Raw genomic sequence first — 13,926 nt, forward strand, 5'->3', positions numbered from 1 at the left:
CAGAATGTTTTTGTCAGTGTGTGACTGTACTCACATCCTGAGTGAGAGTCTCCAGCGACTTTCCTCGGCTGATCCTCTGACTGGTGGAACCATGTCGCAGAGATCTGCAGACACAGTTGATGATTTACACGGTACAGTGCTGGTATGTATGTATGAATGTACTCGTTTGCATTTCTGTGTGTGTTTAAGCGTGTGTCAGACCTGCGTTCTTGCCGGATGTGATGCTGGACACTGAGGATGGAGCGCTCTTTGGCTGGCTGGCCTTCAAAGGATCCACTTAGCATACGCTGTCGAGTACAAGCCCTGGGAAACGCAGACACAGAAATGTTTTGCTTGATGAATACAGTGACAATTAAAAAATGACACAGTGTGAAGTCACCAGTTGGCAATCACGACCACAGCTGGATCGGCTCCATCTGCCTAACAAGCTTTCTGTGGCCCTTGTCAGTCCGGACCCATAAAAGTAGCGACCCAGGCTGTCATTGTGAAACAGGTTCCAATCATTCCATTAGTCGGTGTGTGTCTGTGTGTGTAACTCTGGGCACTGATGTCTGTTCTGGCTAACAGAGTCATGTAACACAACAGAGCTAATTACACCGTGGGCACCAGCAGTGTGTGTACTTATATCATTTATGGAGACTGAGTGATTACTTGTTTATTGGCAATAAGTACGCATTATTATGTGTGTATGCTGGAATGTGTGTGTGTGTTTTCCTATATTGGTATGAGAGCTTAATTGTGTGTTTGTCTGGAAAAAAAGGCAGGCCAGACAGAACGTGTTATGACTACTGATAAGCTGTCTATCTTTCAGACTGACAGAATAAGAGGGGAAGGGAGGGCGGGGAGGCCGATTGGACACGGTGTCGGCCGGCTAATCTGCACTTAGTGCCAGCTCTGCCATGCTGAACAGCAAATTATCCATTTACTTCATCGCAACAGTAAATGAGTCTGAAGTGGGGCTGTGTGTATTTTGCTGTGTGTGTGTGTGTGAAAAAAGAGGGAGGCAGTAACAATACAAGAGTGCTTGTTGCTGCTACAGCAGAGCTACATCTAATATGAGCACACGTTATTAGTTTCACCCACACAAAGACGAGGATATTGGGTATTTTTATGACTGTGGATGATGCATACTGAATACGTCAAACTGAGGTCTCCGAGGAAGCCAAAGTCGAATCATCGCCTGACTAATAACAAAATAATGCAAACAACTGATTAAGAAAAGTGGGAAGCTGCTTGAAGTCGCAGGTCAGAGGACGTCTACATGTGTGGGTTGAGATGAGACTAGTCTCGCTTTGCCAGCTTGTTGTGTAGTATATGAGGGTCTGGCTGCACAATACTATTGTTACGCTATTAAAAAACACTCGTGTTTGTATTTCTTCAAACCAATCACAGTCAACAAGGGCGGGGATAAGAAAGGATGTAGCTTTGGTGTTCCCTCATAACAGTGACAGGTGGAACTGTTCCGGTGGAATATTTGCATACACGGGGGGGAAAGATCACTGTGATTAAAATAGATAATCCACCAAAAAAATAAGATAAATATTCTTGTGCGATCCAAATCCTCTGCAAAACTTTTTTCCCATAGTATAGAAAACAGTAACACACAGCTAGCAGAGGCTGAATGTCAACTAAAATGATCATCCAATAGCAGGTTTATACCTGAAACCTACATCCAAAGAGTTAGACTAAAATGAGTCTAGACTTGGCTGAAAAGTAAACTCTTTTCAGACTTGTAGATGACACTTTCAGCAGCATCTCCATAACTACATTTCATTGAGGAGCAGCCACTGAAATGTTGCTTACAACAGTTAAATTCAACCTAATTTCACTCAGTTTTAACATAGAATCTAACTTGTAACCTGCAAATCACAGAAAGGACACTTGCTAGAGAAGTATAAGAGGTATAAAAGTGTCTTACCGTAGGATTTTGTTGATTGTAGTTTCTTTTTCCAAGAGGTTACGAGCTCGGATACTAAATATTGACCTGCGAAGCTGAGAGAGCACAAAGAAAGTGAAAGCTCATACGTTGGTAGTTTGTTAGCCTAAAAATATACCATAGACACAGCTGTAAACATCAGGTACAATCTGCTGCTGCTGTAGAGTTCTCACCCTTGTATCCACATTCTGTGTGTGAGATATAGTGAGTATAAAGGAAGATAAACAGTAAAAGTACCTTTTGGTCAATATACTTGTTGTCTTCGATGGCTGAGCGCTTGGAGTGGTCGCACGACGAGGATGAAGCTGAGGGGAGACGCCGGAACAAACAGCTGGTATCCTGCTGCTGCCGATCAATGAACTGCTTCATAAAACTCTCTCTAAAGTACACAACAACCAACACACACACGCACACAAACATGATCGATTTATAATGTACGGTTTCCCACTGAAGGAATTCATATGCAAAGGTGGAAGAAACAACCACAACTATGCCATAACGTCAAATCATCTCAGTGCAAATTCAGCTCCACAATGTGTCAGTGGAGGCTCTTCCTGCAGGAGCTCAGCAGATGGGCTTCAAAGGGGGATTCCTGCAGGAGCGAAGGGGCCCAGCTGTGCACTAATCAGCAACTAAATGATAAAATTGATTGTGAGGTCCGTAGCGTTGGGCAGAGTTCCGATCTCTTGCTAAAAGGGGCACAAAAAAGGGGTATTTTTGCAAATTTCACACATATTTTCTCTCCTGTTCTTTCTTTACATCACGTCACAAAGTGTGAAAACTGGTTGCAACATTCAAATTCTTTGCGGCTTTAATGCTTGGTCTGGTTTTGGAGCAATACACCTGCAGGAAATGAAAGATCATCAGTATATTCAGTTTGTTTTTTTTCTGCTCGATTCTTAGCTGATGCAGTTTGAGCTTCTGTATGGCTCCAGTAAAAATAGCTGTAACTGCTGCTCGAAAACAAAAAGCTTCAGATTGTGTGTGCCAGTTTTTTCACCAGGATGGACTGTGTTGAAAACAGCCATCCATCAATTTTCATGTAGGATCTGCTTCATAAAAAGGTGCTTCTCAGCAGCAACAGAGAGACATCCAGATCTAAAAATATATGACAAAAAATATGTATCTACTTGTGATTGTGTACCTGATCCTGGGCACAGTGAAATCAGACGGGAGCTTGGATATCTTCACCATCTGAGGTCTGTTGGGGAACTTTTCAAAGATCCTGAGTCGTAGAGGGAGCTTCTCTTTGGTGTCAGCGTTGGCTTCGCTTTGCTTGAGCTAACAGAGGGAGGAGGAGAGCCGGTTCAGGCACAGAACACAGCAGCAGAACAAGACACTGTAAAAGGGTAAAGTCGGCCTCGAACTACGGAATGGGAATGAAGAAAAGTGGGGATTCGAATGGGATACAAAGGGGAAAAAGGACACAGTTAACGTGAGATTGGGTTGTGGGAAGGTTTGAGATTTGGAGCACTGGAATCTACCCTCGGTATTCATGAGGAGGAAGCAGGAAAACTGAAACGCTGAGGTTTTTATTTCAGCTTCAGGAGTGCAGCTTTACGTTTCTGCCTGATGATGGCAGCAGCACACTTACCTACAACACACACAATACATACAGTAACAGACAACCACATTTAGTATAAGGACCCACTTACTTTTTTTAATAAAAGAAGGGAGAAGGCAACAAAAGAAAAAAGAAAGATTACTTTGGAGTGGTTAATGGAGAAAAAAAGAAAAGGTAGCGACAGAATAATGTGCAGGCTTAAGCACTGTGGCACGGCCTGGCGAAATAAAAAGATGACAAAGGGAATGAAACCAATTATTTCCATTTAATTACATATGGGGGAGGCTGATTGAAATTCCCTTGCAGGTATTCTCTGTCTCGGTGCCTGGAGATAACCCCTGATGCATTGCAGATTAAGCCTGGGAGTGAACTGCTTTTGGAGCAAAGGTGAGTGGTAGTTTATCATTCAGAGAACTGCTGTGAAATATACTGACTGGGCCTCGAGAATGTTTCTGTCAGTCACGCCGTTTGTCTGTCTAGCGATAAAAACGTCCCGCCGTTCTGTTCGTGTGTATTTCTGTCTGCACTTGTCTCACAGTGAGCGACCAAATGACTGGAACAGCCTCTTTTTCTTTTTTTTTTTGAGGGATAACAGCCAGGCGAAGGGGAGACCTGACAAAGAAGGGAATGGAAATCTGTCTATCCACTTTCTTTTTCAAGCAGACTAAAATGTGGGAGCTTCTTTGTTACTCTGAGTGGGTGAGTGGTGAGTGGCATACTGTGAAGACGGAATTATGTACTGGCATTTGCTTGCCTAGGCTTTCTGTCTATATTCTGAGTCCCAAGATAGACATAGGGGGGAAACAAGCAGAAACAAGAGACTAAAATAGGTAAAAGAGATAAGCTGACAGAAGGATATGAGCAAAAACTAAAAGCACAAAACTTAACTGATGAATACAAACAGACAAATGTATTCTAAGATGGAAATAATATGGCTTAAAAGAATAAACAAAACACTTTTTTATACTACATTGGTTGCAGCAGTGAAGAATAAAAAAAGTGTGAGCTTCTTTCTACTGCTGCAGTTCTCTTGGTGGAACTTGCAGAAAGTGCTGCAGTCATCTCAAATGTATGCTGTATATTTGGATGCTGAAGCGAAACACAAACAAAAATTCACACACACAAGCATGCATGCGTGCACACACACACATACAGTACAGAATTAATATGGACCCTACAGCTCCCAAAGGTCCTAATCAATTGGGCCAGCTCAGTGAGATGTACACTTTAACCAAAGCCCTGCACCTTTATCTGCAGCAGCATCCCGTTACAGCAGAAACTTTCTGTGCCATGTACAGTATTGTCCTTTGTGACTCTCTGTATCCATCTGCCTCCCTCAGCCTCTCGCAGAATTTGTTCTTTTCCAGTAACGTCAGCTTCCACTCATGTTTCTTTATATAAGACTGCACAGGTTTCAAAATTTCAGCTTCTGCTTCGCTCACTGATATCCAATTCCTTTCAGTTTCCTCCATAACATGAACAGAAGAGCTTCCATGGGATGAACAGGCATTCAAAAAGCATTGCTTTAAACATGTTTCTTCACAAAAACAATATTGTAGGTTGAGAGGGACACACTTGCATACTTCAATTTGTGTGTTTATTTATTTATATACAGCATCTGGGGCCCCTTTGGAGACGAATAAGCAAAGGGTGCACGAAATTTAATTTGAATTTACCCTGGGAAAACAAATCAGAGTTCACTGTACCATGGACCATCTCAACTTCCTTCGTCTGGGGAACAACAAGTCCAGAGGCCAGTGTAGGAATCGTTGAGCCAAATGTGTAGTTTCCTCATTTACTGAGTCTGTGTGAGGCCGCTCTGTGAAAGGTTCACCTGGTGAGTCTGTGCACCAATAAGCTCCCATAGATCACTATTAACTGTACAAGCTAACACAGAGGGCCTTCAGTCTGGTCAATATGTCAATCAATAAAGCACACATGGACAACGGAGAGCTCAGGAACACAGTGATTCCAAGTAAAATCCATTCTCTGATGATTATTGCTTTTACATGTAACTGTGCCTGTATCAATGCGCACGCATGACGATACCATGTATTTTGCAGATACACAATCTGTGTATTTATTTGTATTGTATTTTCTTCCTGTTGCTGCATTTTAAAGGGGCTACAATCAACATTTGTGTATTAAAGGACCAATGCATACTATTTACAGGGATCATTCAGCAGAAATGAAATATAATATTCCTAATTACTGTTTTAATATTGTGTAATAACCTGTAACTACTGTTTAATTAGCTTAGAAGGAGCCCTCATAGCCAGAAGGTCCTGTTGAACTGAGCCCTCCATGCTGCAATGTGGTGTTTCTACAGTAGCCCAGAGCAGACAAATCAAACATCAGCTCTACAGAGGGCATGTCACATTTTTACGTGGATGTTGCAGGGCATATTCTTGGAAAAATCGTACGTGCTTGCTCTATAACAACTGATCAAAATAATATTTGCCAAATTACATGAGCTATATATAAGGTCCCTTATCCATAGAAAGCCATAAAGACACATCTTTTTAACACTGCCTACAACCCTTAATCCCCTTTTCTATATGCTCCTTTCTCCATTTTATTTTATTCATGTTTTGCCTACTTTGTAAAGGGTCTTTGAGTGTCTTAAAAAAGTGCTATATAAGTATTATTATTATAATTACAAGGTGTCTGGTACTGCAAGATGTTTCAGCTCTTCGTTTTGGTTTTACATTGTACAGCTTCTGCATTTGGTGAATCCTCACTCTCTTATCATGCAAAAAAGTTCTTTTAACTGTCAAGAAACTGGCCATGATGCATCATAAAGTTAGCTAACTGGCAGGTTAAGGCAGTGGAGTGTTTAACAGGTAAAAGGGCCACATATTTCCCTAATGGTAGTGGAAACCAAAGTTAAGAAAGCTAAAAGACGAGTGAATACTGGATTTAGATTCTACACGTTAACAAATAATAAAAAAATATATATATAATGTTGCTCTCTGTCTGCTACAGTAGATGTCCAACAAGTTATAAACCAATGTCATGTTTACAGCTTGTATCTACTGCCTCATGTGGCCAAAAACATCTATTGTTCCGAGTAAAGGACAGGTTGTGTTTCCGAGTGACAAATGTGTGATATGTACATCACACCTGTATGTCTATATCACATGTGTGTAAGTGAAAACGTGGCTCACTTTCTCTTTATGTCACAGTGAATGGTTGATAAATCAAAACTACTACTTCACTGCCACTGATGAGATTTAGTGTACGGTGGTGTAACAATGGAGCCAAGACTAATGTGTTTTGCCTTGAAACCCATTCAGGTGACTTCCACAGCGTCCCCCTCCATTCAAGCCAATTTCAGGCTCTGCTGAGCTAGGGAACTTTCCATCCGGGATTTCCACCGCTTTCCTGGCCATGGCAGAGAGGAGGAAAACTAATACTGACCATTAGCATTAGAACAAACTCAGTCATAGTCATAGTTCAGGGAGAGCATGGGGAGAAGATAAAAGTGGTCAGGATCAAAATAGCCAAGGGGCTGAAGAGTTTGATAGAGCATGGAGTGAAAACCAGCGGGAGTAAACACATTTAAAAGGGAATAAAGCTCCTCTGGGACAGACAAATAAGTAAAGCCCTGTATTTGCAATCCTACTTACAATTTTATCTAGTGTTAATACTTTAATGTAATATGCATGGCATACTACATACACAAGCTATCATGACTTCTTTATTCCTAAGCCGCAAGATGCTGATACAACAACTACACTTGGCAAAATGACATGTGCAGGCTGGACTCTTATCTGCTCAGTATATAAAACCATGAATGCAAACAGATTATGCAAACGGAACAATGTGGCAAGATCTGCTGTCGAGCTTGAAAAACGTTGAATCATAACAACTTTATCGCCATTTCAGCGAGCAAACTGATAAGAGTACAACAACATTCAAAATCTTTAATTTCTCTGAAGCATCCTGCTCATTTCAGCAATTTAGAACAAAAGAGCACCAGCGCTGGCTATTGACTCAAACAGGCGTTTGTGTATACAATCCCTCTGAACTCTCTGATCAGTCCTGTGAGAGTGCCTCAGAAACACACAAACACACAGTGTGACTATTTGTGAGAGTATCCAGTGGAACAATGGGGAAGTGATGAACAGCCGCCTACATAACTGCTGCCCACACACACCCGCTGAATGCCGCTGGGAGTATGTACATACAGTCAACTACATATTAACTGTTCAGCCATGAGTGCCCGCAATTTGCCAACACCACCAGACAACAACTGTGCACGTGTGATCATGGACTGCACATTCTAGTATGAATACACGGCCTGACTTGCTGTGTGATCCATCACTCAGTATGTCGCTGTCATGTAGTTATTCACACAGCGGGAGAATAAATAGAAGTGCCGTGCTGCTCTGCCTCTTTATGAAATTGTGCTCTTGCTACAATTTTATCCATGATGTTGACTCATATAAAGATGGAGAAATTTTTAAACATGTGTGGGCCCTGTGACACATACTAGCCTACTTGGTCTCCAAATTCCTTCACAGTCTTCCCCAGGCCCAGGGGCCAATCTAGCTGCAACACCCGGGGGAGGGCGAGCTGAGAGCGAGTTAGCAGGGTCACCCTCTCCTCACATTAGCTGGGTAATGAGCCGTGCTGTGGAGCTGCTGTAAAGTCACACAGCCCATAAACTTCTAATAGCTGCCCCCGATGCCCAAAACAACTGCAGGTGCCATTAATACTCATATCTCAATACCCAAAACTGTATTACATTCAACTCGGTGGTTTTGGTTCAGGTCTCGAGTTGTTGAGGCATCCCGATTTTTAAGGCTCACGTTCATACCTTAAACATAACTGCCACTAATGAAACCAAGGCATACTAAGGAATTCTGGGAAACACTTCTTTGCATGCCTGCATCTTTGCCTCCGTTGCCACCCAATATCTTTAACATAACCTACAGCAACAATCTGGGGAAAATGTGATTACAACAAATATGCAAAATCATAGACAAAAAATAAATAGAATGAAGACTTACAATTTCTCATTCTTCTAAACAACTGAATAGATGGGTAAATACTGTATCTACGTGTGCTACTGTGTGTGTTGATGCTAGTTTTAGAACATGGCAGGGGTACAGACCCTGGAGTGTCTTCCAATAGAAAACTGAAAGTGACATTGAAAAGATAAGAACACATTGTATTGGAATTCTCCAAAGGGTATGCTCTTTTGTTCTCTGCTCCCTCTTTCTTTGTTGCCTTTCTTCTCCTCCGCTAAATCCCCCAAATAAGTCCTTGGTCCATTAAATCACATAAATGGAGGACAGGCTTTTAGTTTAATTCATAAATAATGAAATCCTCGGTGGGAAGCCATTATACAATCACTTTGTTTTGATCAAACTAAATTCTCCTGAACAGAATATATATTCAATGTTGAGTTTCTGGTGAAATATGGAGGCTGCAGAGCTGAGAGCAGCGAGGATGCACAAACACACTCTGTGAGAAGAATGGAGTGTTACCATTAAAGCCCTTCTTGTGTCACTATTGCCACACTGACACTTCTTGTTCCTGTTACAGCTGTGGAACAGTGACTACGCCTCCTAAACCTCATTTAAACCCAACACAAACATATCTGTTCCCTCTCCTCCTGTTCTCTTTCCTTCCCTCCCCTCCCATGTGTTCATCTCTTCCTCCACCTCTATTCTCACTCCATCTCCCTGCCTCTTCCCCTGTTTGATCTCTCGCTGCCGATGCCAGATCATACTTAGCTCATTTGACAAATATGGAGCAAGACGATAGATGCAACTCAACTGACGACCACACACTGTCAGTGCTACGGCTCTCTCCATAACAACTTTGACAAGGCTGACACACACGGGACAGCAATCTAATTTGTGCCACATCGCACCCTCAGTCTGGGGCCTGTTCAAGTCCCCACAGCGTTTCTTTAAGGATGTACATCTGGTGGTGAGCCCTCCCTCGCAACCGTGTCTGTTAAACTGATAATATCTTGGGAATCTGAGAGAGTAGTCATCCATCATCATCTATCATATCACAACAGATGCCCAGATAGACCTCTACAGCACAAAGAGACACACCAGCATAAACACACATGCACCCTTTTGTATGGTTGCCCATTAATCCTTGAAGAACAGCAGTTCTTAATTCAAATTCTGCATTTGTAGGCCTTGCGCTAAATGGCAATATGGTTCGATGTTATGAGATATGGAGCACAACAGTCAATTCTGCAGCCTTCAACTCAATTCATGGTCAGATAACCTGGAAATCTAATATTTACTGTAACAATGATCCTCCAGTGTGTGCAGCAGAAAACTTTCCTGATGGTCATTGAGCGCTGAGAGTACTGGGTACACACATGAACACAGTGCCAGATTATTGAGAGCATATGAGGCCAAAGAAAGGTATCTGGATGAGGGTGTCCTCTCTAAATCAGAATTCCACTCTTGGAGGTTGTTCTGCTTTGAGTGGTGCATCTCTCCTTCCTGCCAATTACACATAGCATAAAAAAACATTTCTGAGATGGCTTCCTCTAATTTGAGGATAAGAGTTGATTGATACGATCAAAGTATGCATAAAGAAGACCTTGAGGCAGTGAGCCGTCCTTTAAGTTAGGATTATTTTGTCAAAAAAAGAAATAAAAAGGCAACTCTGAATCCCAAACCCACTGGTAACACTGTAAGACATGGTTTCTTTAGAAAACTGCCAAATTGATACCTTTATCTGAGCCAGAAATTGTAAAAACAAAAAAAATCATCACATTTTCAACTTTCTAACTAACCATGATTTCACTGCAAAAATGAACCAAATCTACACTTAAAATGAGGTATGTTCTGACCGGGTGTTTCAGCACTCGATCCGATCCGAGTCATTTATCATTTAGGATCACCAATCTGATAGAAATGTTCTACATAATACACACTTCAAGTATTGTAGACTAGCTGTAGTACCCGGTTGCCTTTAACTGTTCTGGCAAGCAGAGAGCTTTGTGGGGGATTAGCTGGTAAAGAACAACCATGACAGAGTTTACTGTAATGATTAATGACCCCCGGCCATCATGTTTCAGAGACAAAAGACTAGGGATCGACTAGTACAGTACTCGCATAGCCCAGTGGCATATGTAAAAGAGCTGCACCTTTCATGTGTCCATTGACTAAAACAGGAACATCAGTACAGCATAGATGTGTATCAAATAATTAATTTTTGATTGATAATGCTGCATTTATAAAGAAAAGTATTAAAAATTTGCATTGCTAGTGTCCTACCACAAATTGTGCTTTCCCTTATGACAACTGTGTGGTAGTGAACATAAAAAAGAAAGGATTTGGGTTTAGGTCCGTGCCGATACAGTCTGTTAGAAAAGGTCTTAATTGGCCCCAATCCCGGGACATCCCTACTTAAAATCATGACACTTCATCAAAATCATGTTATTTCACATCTGTCGTGTCAAAAGACTGTCATAAACAAATCGTTTGAACCTACCATATTCTGTAAAAAACATACATGCAACCAAGGAGCCATGCCTCACTCAGCTGTGATCAGCAGTTACATGAGAAAGATTCAGTGATATGAACTACAGGCTGGACTTAGCAGAACAGAGGAGACAACTAAACAAACAAATTAAAAATGTAACAAGTACAAATATCTACATACTCCACAACATGCAGTCATTTTTTTTTTCCAGTTTTGTGAACACCTGTGGGCACCTGAAAAATAGCACAGAAATACTGTATATGTTGATCAACTAAATTACTGTAAAATATATGATCAAAGAAATTGAATTCTCATCAACTCAGTTTGTTTTAGGCTTTATGACATAACTGTGTCATGCTACACATAAGACATGTTAGAAGTCTCCCTATTTGTAGTCATGTTTAGATAGATAACTTTGTCTGTTTCAAGTAAGGATAGAAATTCATATTTTGTCACGGCTGTAAGACAAAGCTGCTGTGTCAACAGATGTGCAGGACTTAATATTGCAGTGAAAAATGAGCCTATGTTGCGAAAAGAGGAGCAAAAAATGCCCAGGAACTGGATGGGGTTGCTAACAGTAATTTTTTAAAACACATTCTGATCAAATATGTTAAAATGGCAAGTACTTAATGTTGAATCTAATCACACCTATATAATATCACAGTGTACTGACCACACCCTGTAGACACTTTAATGTCACTGCTGCGAGTTGACAAAGCAAACAGATCAGCAAAAACTACATTTCCAGCTGGTGATACCTACTCTGACCAACACATGTAGTATGTGGGACATTTTTTATAACTTAGTTCTCACTAATGAAAAAAAAAAAACACGCTGACACCGAGATTTGCAAAAACATATCAGTCAAAATATAACCTCTGTCACTTTATAAGTCAAGCCCTGGCTGATAAAAAATACACCTATCTCTAATCCATTGCCTGTGTATAGCACACAGCTACACCTCTCCTCTTTCATCATAAACTCTGGCACACTTCGAAAGAGAGGAAGAGAACATGTCAAAGGATAAAATGAGCGCTCAATATGGAAAGATCTCAAATGTTGCTTTGCCTGCATATGTAAACAGACAGTAGAGGAAGGCAGGGTAGCCATCCTTTTAGCTCTTTCTAGCCTTTTACTTGCTCCTCTTTAACAATTTCCCAGACGTGTTCCTCATGACTCATCCACCTGGCCTGGGGACCTGTTTGATTGCCAGACATTTCCGCTTTCACACAAACGCGCACAATATGCAAAAATTCATCACCGCTGACAATTCATTCTGTGCACACACGCAAACACACATTATCATCATCATCATCGTTGCCCTTAGGGGTAAACACCTTTTCCTATTTGGCTGATAACTACAGGCACACGATAAACATTTTCCCCTTCTCCTGCATCTCCCTCTGGTCCTGCATCGGACGGGAATGATTTGTTGGATGGCGTTGGGCCATCAGTCTCTCCCACGACAAAGCCCACCGACTTGTGACAGCGTAGACGTAGGTAGAGCAATAACGTCCAACAACACCACAACAGATACGTTTTCCTCTGATTGTAAAAGATGGCATGTCGACATTTTAGCGATGGTCAACTAATGTTGCACTGCACGTAAAAAGGAAAAGAGTAAAAAGCATTCCTTGCATTTATTCTTGGAAAAAAAAAAGGGCAATGGAGAGAGTAAAAATGTCCTGCAATTAGTGATTGGGGCGATAATATTAGTGGGCCGATATTATCGCCCCGATATTGGCATAAAAATGTAATATCGGTCAATATCATTATTGTTTTTTTGCCTATCATGAAAACTGATAAAATAATGCCTGGATTTCACCGGAATTTACTGACTCATGAAGGGAGGGAGGGAGAGTGTGAACTGTTGTTTGAGACAGTAAAAAAAAGAGGCATAAATATGGCATTTTTTCCTTAAGTTGAAGTTGTTTCCTTATTTTGCACAGACAACGTTTACATTTGAAAGCCTTGTTGCATTTGAGAATGAATCCAATGGGGCATCACAATAAAATGAGGCATAGCTGGGATTGTTTGCACCTTTCAGCATTTACAATGGCAAATGTTGACCTGGAAACACCTGGTTTGTAAGGAGCAGAAGGTGGTTTTGAATGAGATGGAAGGTTTGTTTGTCTGTATATTTTTGAATAGCGATAGCGTCACAACCATGCAAGATGCAGTCAAGAAACCTTACAGGTGTGGAGTTGAGATCAAAATGAAGGCTGAGTTTGAAGATTGATGCTGTCCCAGGTTTAAACATCAGCATGATGACAGCCACTGCGGCTGCTGTGAATCCGTCATAAGAACTGTATGTGTAAATCAGAGACAATGTTCAAGTTTGCACTGAAACGGTGATAAGATTGTGCAATGCAAATTAACCTCATGATTAGTCTGGTTCAAAAAGAGGACTAAAATAACATTTCGTGTGGAGCTGAATGTTAATTTCACATTAACTATGGACAGAAACACACCTGGGAGGCTGATGTGTGTGTTTGTATCTGTGCAGGGCGGCTGGTCTACTTCCTCCCTTCACTTCTGTTTTCCTCTGCTGTCTACCTTTCTGCTGTCCCAGGCTTCATTTCATTAAAAATTTCTAGCAAACCTCATTTTCATGCAATAAATGCATTATCCTAATCAACACTGATGAGTGGAAAATGCACTCACGTACATGCACGTACGGTTGTGTGTGTGTGTGTGTGTGTGTGTGTGTGTGTGTGTGTGTGTGTGTGTGTGTGTGTGTGTGTGTGTGTGTGTGTGTGCATTAAGTAATCCATGCTTCTTCAGTGCTCCTGGCTCATCAGTATGAAAGAATAAACTAGTTGCTCATTAGTTGCAGCCCTGCTTACTCTCGCTTCTCTAATTATTAATGATGGTTCTTTATGTGTACATACAGTGCATGTGTTTGTTGATTTATGTGTCTAAAGCAAAAAACATCTAAATTCTTGTTCTCGGACTCTGT

At 41.2% G+C, this 13,926-nt stretch overlaps 1 protein-coding gene across 12 annotated transcripts in view; it reads right to left on the bottom strand.

Annotated features, from left to right (window-relative positions):
* Positions 1–13,926, bottom strand: part of nalcn (sodium leak channel, non-selective) — an 88,411-nt gene that overhangs the window by 15,996 nt on the left and 58,489 nt on the right. For 11 of the 12 annotated variants that reach the window (XM_055015191.1, XM_055015183.1, XM_055015194.1 and 8 more), the window contains 5 exons: positions 3,081–3,217; positions 2,174–2,315; positions 1,919–1,992; positions 202–303; positions 35–104 (listed from right to left, as the gene is read on the bottom strand). In XM_055015191.1, the coding sequence (XP_054871166.1) occupies positions 35–104; positions 202–303; positions 1,919–1,992; positions 2,174–2,315; positions 3,081–3,217 (525 nt within the window). The remainder of the gene's footprint in view (positions 1–34; positions 105–201; positions 304–1,918; positions 1,993–2,173; positions 2,316–3,080; positions 3,218–13,926) is intronic. The other variant, XM_055015190.1, reaches the window with a different exon arrangement.

This window comes from Amphiprion ocellaris, chromosome 11 (assembly GCF_022539595.1).
Source record: "Amphiprion ocellaris isolate individual 3 ecotype Okinawa chromosome 11, ASM2253959v1, whole genome shotgun sequence".
Taxonomy (NCBI): Eukaryota; Metazoa; Chordata; class Actinopteri; family Pomacentridae; genus Amphiprion; species Amphiprion ocellaris.